Consider the following 6,358-nt stretch of genomic DNA (forward strand, 5'->3'; position numbering starts at 1 on the left):
AAAATTTGTAAATAATAATAATCAAAATTGATGAATTTATTTAACAAAAAAATATATTTAAAAATAAATAAAATGAGACGGCCAAGGTATTCGAGATAATAACAAGCGTTTATAACTGATTTCAGCTCTAATTTACTCTAATCAAGCTTGGTTTACTGCTAAAACAATCATTATTATTAATTTAATTTTACATTTTTTATGATGGTCAGATGGTAAAAAAAAAAGTCTTAACAGAAATTTTGTAATGTAGACAAAGGAAATTATGAAGCTGATGGCTAAACGCGGTTTATTGCTTCCAAGTACAATAGTCGTACAGCCTCTTCAACCAGCAAGCTGCAGCCTTACCCCAGCCCTTCTGCCTTTGCCATCATGTCCCAACTAGCAAACAGTAAGCATCCTTTACCACAGTATTAACCTGATTTCCAGGAGTTTCAAGGCAATTCTGCCAAAACACCTTTTCTCCTTACAACTTTCACCAAACCCTACACAAATCATATAAATTTTTCTATAAATTGTTTATTTATAATTGATTAAGGATGACATGAATACTTTTAATCGATGTCCGAACACGTGATGTAGAGTAATTTTACTATCTTAATTTTACCCGAATCGAATTTTTTGCCAAAAATTCTAATCCTACTTAATCAAATCAAATAGTGTAAAATATATGAATTAAATCATAAAACATTTTAATTTTATTTTATTAAATAATATAAGATATCCGATTATATTTTATTTAATGGACGACCCAATTGTGGTCCATTCTTCGACATCCTTTCCCATTTATCAATATATCATACTCGTTTATAATTTAGGTTTTTTTTTTAATAAAATTGTAAAATTGATTAGTGACTAGAGACAAATGAAATTGTGCAAGTAGCAATGTATTGTTTCAATATTGGTAATCATGGGTAATTAATTTCTTTCTAGAACCAAGTTCCCTCCTAACTCAACATAATTAATCATCCTTTCGAATAAATTATGTCATAGATGGTACCAATTTGCAGACAATTAAATAAAAAATCGAACATAAGCTTTTCTTTTTTTAATTACCCCATGTGAGTTTAAATGATTAATTAAACTTTTAATTATGAAATTAACTTTTTTAAAAACATTTTGAGTCAATTGTTAGCTAAAGACTTTCTTCTTTAGTCTTCAATCGTCATGCTTACCAAATATAGGCAGTCCAAAAGGTAACAATCAAAAGAAACCAAATTTTTTTTCTTTTTAATTAATATATTAAATAAATAAAATTTATTACTACTATATATATATTATATTTTTATTTAATAATTTTGAGGGTATCCTTTATTTTTGACGGTCCATATATTTATATATTTTCATGGACCCCAGGGCTCTTGATGAATTAGTGTCGGCTGACTTCTTTTTCTTCTTTTTTATTGTTATTTTATTTTAATATTTATAAATTTCTTAAAAAATTAATTGGAAAATCTAGATAGTACAACATTTGACATGATCCCAAATGCATTGCACTGGGGTACAGTAGCTGGCAAGCAAGGCAAAAAAAAAAACACTATTTTATTGAAACTTTTGCAAAGGTCCTAGACAACTTGTTTGGTGTTAAATTATTTAATTAATTAATATGAAAACAATAATTAGCTTTAAACTAATTATGATTCTTTTTTTCATTGAAGTTTCCTCTCTAGGAAAATGACCTTTTTGTGATTTAATTTTTTTTTCTCAATGGCAATAGTAACCCAAAAGACCAAATTTGCTTTTAATTATGAAGGCAGTGGTAGTCTACTTAATTTAATATTTTTTAATTAGCTCTCTAAATTTTGTTGATATTATTTTGAGTTTTATAACTTCATTTAGATTATATTCATACATAGTTCAAAGTTTATACATAGCCTTATTCGATGAATTATTAATTGAGTAATGCTTTAATATAATTATATGTTACATATGATAAACATAACCCTAAATGATCGTATTTATATATATGACTAGTATATGTATGATATATGCATTTATTTAATTAACCGTTCACAAGGACTATTAAAAAAATTAATTGATGGAGTCAATTTTCGACAAAAATTTTCATAGTAAATTTTGACATCAATTACATTTATTTGATATCGCATTTTTATGATCGATTTTCGGCAATAATGATTTCATCAAAAAAATTTAAAAATAAATTTTATCGAAAATCAAAACTCGTCACAAGATATTTGGATGAAATCCTTTTTCTCTTTTTTTTTTTGGTCAGGATAAGCCAATTATGTTTTGGCCTAGAGATAAATTAAATTGCAAAGGGTGAGATGTTGAGTTTATGGGAAACATAAGGCATGGAAGTCATATTATTATATAATTAATTAAAAAGTTAAGGATAATATTCCTGTAGAGGAACATCAAAGCATTGAACTGTATTATTCTTACTCATAAGTAGTACACGTTTTAAGAGTTGTTCCCATTTAATTCACTTTATATATATATTTATTTATTCTAGAGATAAAAAAAATAAAGATTTCTTAAAAATCAATCCAGTCCCAATGCAAAAGCAGCACCAGATTTGCGTAAAACCCACTTGATTGCTTCACCTTCCTCTCAAGCTCTCTTTCTTTCTCCCAATAACTTGAATTCTAAGTATTATTTAGTCCTCATCCCTTTAAATCATCAAATATTATTCTTGATTTTGTTCCCAATCATACAATTTACACAGGGAAAGATATCTAAAGACATATAAACCCACACCCTTCTCTCTATCTCACCTTTCCATGTCCGAATCATTCACAGGATCACGCTAGCTAGCGGCTTACTTTAACCTTTTCTTTCTTTTTTTTTTTTTCTTCCTGTGGGTTAACGTTGTCTGTGTTTTGTCTTCTGATCGAAAATGGGGCGCCATTCTTGTTGTCTCAAGCAGAAGTTAAGGAAAGGTTTATGGTCTCCTGAAGAAGATGAGAAGCTGTTTAATTACATAACGAGATTTGGGGTTGGCTGCTGGAGTTCAGTGCCTAAGCTTGCTGGTGTGTGTGTGTTTTTTCATTACCACATGCACATTTTTAACATCTGTATATGATGGATTCATTTGTTGGGTTTCCTTGGCCTGGAATTTGACAAAAATGAATTTGTTTTGCAGGTTTGCAAAGGTGTGGAAAGAGTTGTAGATTGAGATGGATAAACTACTTGAGACCTGACCTTAAAAGAGGAATGTTTTCACAACAAGAGGAGGATCTCATAATCAGTCTTCATGAAGTTCTAGGCAACAGGTAATTAATATTTATGGAACAGAGAACGTGCAAAATTCGTTTTGTTATCTGATAAACCAAAGAGGTGGAAATTAATGGGGACTGATTGATTTTTTGTTGGTTTGACTGATTTCCTCGCACGGGGTTCCAGGTGGGCTCAAATTGCAGCACAGTTACCGGGAAGAACAGATAATGAGATCAAGAACTTCTGGAATTCCTGTTTGAAGAAGAAACTAATGAAGCAAGGCATTGACCCTACCACCCACAAGCCGCTAAGCAATAATGTTGAAGCGAAAGAAGAAAAGAACCGTACAGATTCGGTAGTGCTGCAAATCCCACAGTCTAAGGGGCTCTCTGCTAGCGCTGTATCATCCTTCGCTGCTCATGAGCCAACATTTCTTGTCAGTGATTCAGGTTGCTACAGTAGTGGATTGACAGAAGCTTCGAGAGAGCAGTTTATCAACAAGCAAGTCTACGATCCTTTGGCTTACATTGATTTGCAGGCCGGGATTGATCCAAGTGGGTATAACTCCAATCTCGTACCACAATACCACCCAAGTGTCAGGCCATTTGATCAGAACCATTTTGAGACGAATTCCAGCTTCACCTTCACTTCAATGCCAAGTCTAACTAATTTTGATCACGGAAACATGTCCGGAACAGACTTTTCTGATAATTCAGTTTCGAGAATAAGCACTTCTTTCCTCCTGAACGAGGCAAAGGAGAGTTCTAGCAACAGCTCAAATATCAGCAGTTACACAGGGTTCCAGATGAACAGCATGGTGGAAAACGGAGCTTTCTCGTGGGATGCTGAGAACAAGTTGGACTCCATGTTTCAGTTTCAGGTCAACGGGATCAAGTCCGAGGAATTGAAACCGGGTTCATGGCAAGAAGGCCAGCTTCACAACCACAATTCGGTAGATTTCAGTAGCTATCCATTAACGTCGCTGTCAGAAGATCTAACCGCAGCAAATTTTGATGTCTTCCAGCAGATATGAACAGAACTGTAAATGCATTCTTTTTTCTTTCACCTCTTTGAAAAACCAATACACACAGATGTTGATAGTACAGGACGACTTCTACTGAGACAAGGTTTGGAATGAGTCTCTTAATTTACCCTTCTCTCTCTCTTTTTCTAATTTTCCTTTGGGTATTTTTCTAATAACCTGGTAGAGTGATTTAGCTGTTCTCTCTGGGGAGTTTTTCAATCTGTATTCTTCTTCTATTGTGCATTCTTTTTTCTTTTGTTTTGGTTTTTTGTTTTCTTCCTGTATTTGTTTTGAGAACAGTTGAAATAATGTACTTACAGTCACCAAGAGTGAAAACTACTAATTCTTTTTTCTTGTGGTCCTAAGCTTTCCATGGTGTCTAACTAACTACCATTATTACTATTATGTGCATTTATGGCTCTATTTCCATGCCTGTCTTTTCCTTGCTCAAGTTAAACCCCTATTCTTCATAGTAGATAAATTTGATCCGAACCCACAATCCATACCAAAACCATCCTGTAGCCTTTTCTCAGCTCAATTCAACACCAGAAACAAATTAGAGTTTCATTGTCATTATTTTCAAATACCATGAGATTATAGAAAAATGTGTATATAGTTAGATAGGAAAGATAGGTTTTAGATTGTGATGTATATCTTGAAACCGGTGGCAGAAAATAATATAACAGGATTATCTCTGGGCCTATATTTTCCATCTGTCAGATGCTGATTTCCGTAGCCACCAGATGAATATGATCCAGCTGCTGGCTCGCCAGAGGCCCCCCACCCCATTTCCCTTGCACTCTCCGAGTCCCTCCAAGAGGCATTGGCTCGCTGGCCTCTATTATTGGAGAGAGAGAGAGAGAAAACTATGAGCTAGCCCCGCACCCCATGGACACCTTATGGGATTATAGATTGGTCCAAAAAAATTGTCAATCATCTATGGTTTTCCAAAGCTTTTGGAATGTTCATGCTGCCAGGATTGCTGTAACTCTTCTTAATGTAGCAGTAACATTTACAACATCTTATGAAAATAAATTCTGTGCTTGATTCGAAGAGATATGTAAGTATACAGTAGTGATGAAGAAGTGGCAACCTTGCAGTGAAACCAAAGCGACCTTCCTTGAGGTTGAAACTAAAGAGACCTTGAAGGGGAATAAAAAGAAAGTAACAGGAATCTGATGGTTTTCTATTTTATTTTATTGTTCATAACCCATGATCCGAATTAACGGTATTTTCTTCCTTTTCATCATAGGTTGTTGGTACCTAAGACGTAACAAGTAGTGGGTCAATGTAAAATTCAAGAATCCGATTTGATTTGTAGCTAAGATAGTGAAAAATTATGCAGTCAATTCCATGCTTTCCTGCTCCAAGCTCGGAAAAATGTATACCTTGATCAGGGCCGACATGGTCACCAATTCTATAATTTGAAAGCAATCTCTCAATTAATGCAATGAGAAAAAGGAAACTCTATCCACCCCCACACCCCCCCAAAAAAAAAGAGAAAAAAGAAAGGGAAAATGAAAATTCTGTACCATATGCCAAGTCTTTATCAGTTCAGTTCAATATCTACTAAGATGTTTGTGGTATCTGCTGCGTATAAATTTTTTTTTATTTCTTGCATGGCCATGAAACTACAGAAAATGCTGTGTTGAATCATCAGAAGCTGCTGTTTCATCAAGATCAGATGACCCACACACCATCACAAGTTCGTGCACCCCAAAATTTTGGATGTGAAAGATGGTGACAACCAACAAAGGGTCAGAGTCCAGGGTTGTACTGATGCCTTTGCAACCATTGGCTTTTCTTTTTTCTTTGAACCCCTTCACACCCCCACTCTGTAGCAACGATGGCTCACCTCCCGTAGTGCTGGTGTCATAAAAACCTTATTTTAGTGGAAACATGGGTTCAAACAAATTTGTCCTAGCTTGACAAATCTCATTCTGGTTCACAATCCACCATTTGACCTTATGTTTTTCCTGATTACTAATCAATGTTTCTACCCCAAATCTGAGCCACAAGGTTGCCTGTCTGCTAAAAGGTTTTCCACGGGCTAAATCCCCTTTAAGATGTAAGATGTTGATTATATCAGTTGTCTTTCTTTCATATACATAAGCTGAAAGCTGGAAAAATGGAGTTAAATCAGCCATCTACTTCAATAAT

At 34.2% G+C, this 6,358-nt stretch overlaps 1 protein-coding gene across 1 annotated transcript; it reads left to right on the plus strand.

Moving 5' to 3' along the window:
* Positions 1-2,493: 2,493 nt before the first annotated feature.
* LOC110422456 (uncharacterized) lies at positions 2,494-4,570 on the plus strand. The gene is made up of 3 exons (XM_021436378.1): positions 2,494-2,987; positions 3,101-3,230; positions 3,361-4,570. Exons 1-3 carry the CDS (start codon positions 2,855-2,857, stop codon positions 4,205-4,207), a joined length of 1,110 nt encoding a protein of 369 aa, XP_021292053.1. The 5' UTR covers positions 2,494-2,854; the 3' UTR covers positions 4,208-4,570.
* The last annotated feature ends 1,788 nt before the right edge of the window (positions 4,571-6,358 follow it).

Source organism: Theobroma umbraticum, unplaced genomic scaffold (assembly GCF_002168275.2).
Source record: "Theobroma umbraticum cultivar Fairchild unplaced genomic scaffold, ASM216827v3 scaffold_146.0, whole genome shotgun sequence".
NCBI classification, from domain to species: domain Eukaryota; kingdom Viridiplantae; phylum Streptophyta; class Magnoliopsida; order Malvales; family Malvaceae; genus Theobroma; species Theobroma umbraticum.

What these genes read in the sequence shown, in the direction of transcription:
- LOC110422456 (XM_021436378.1), top strand. Translation starts at nt 2,855, where the DNA reads ATGGGGCGCCATTCTTGTTGTCTCAAGCAGAAGTTAAGGAAAGGTTTA. An exon ending in TTCAGTGCCTAAGCTTGCTG is followed by an intron (nt 2,988 to 3,100) that starts GTGTGTGTGTGT and finishes TTTGTTTTGCAG; the next exon opens with GTTTGCAAAGGTGTGGAAAG. An exon ending in CATGAAGTTCTAGGCAACAG is followed by an intron (nt 3,231 to 3,360) that starts GTAATTAATATT and finishes ACGGGGTTCCAG; the next exon opens with GTGGGCTCAAATTGCAGCAC.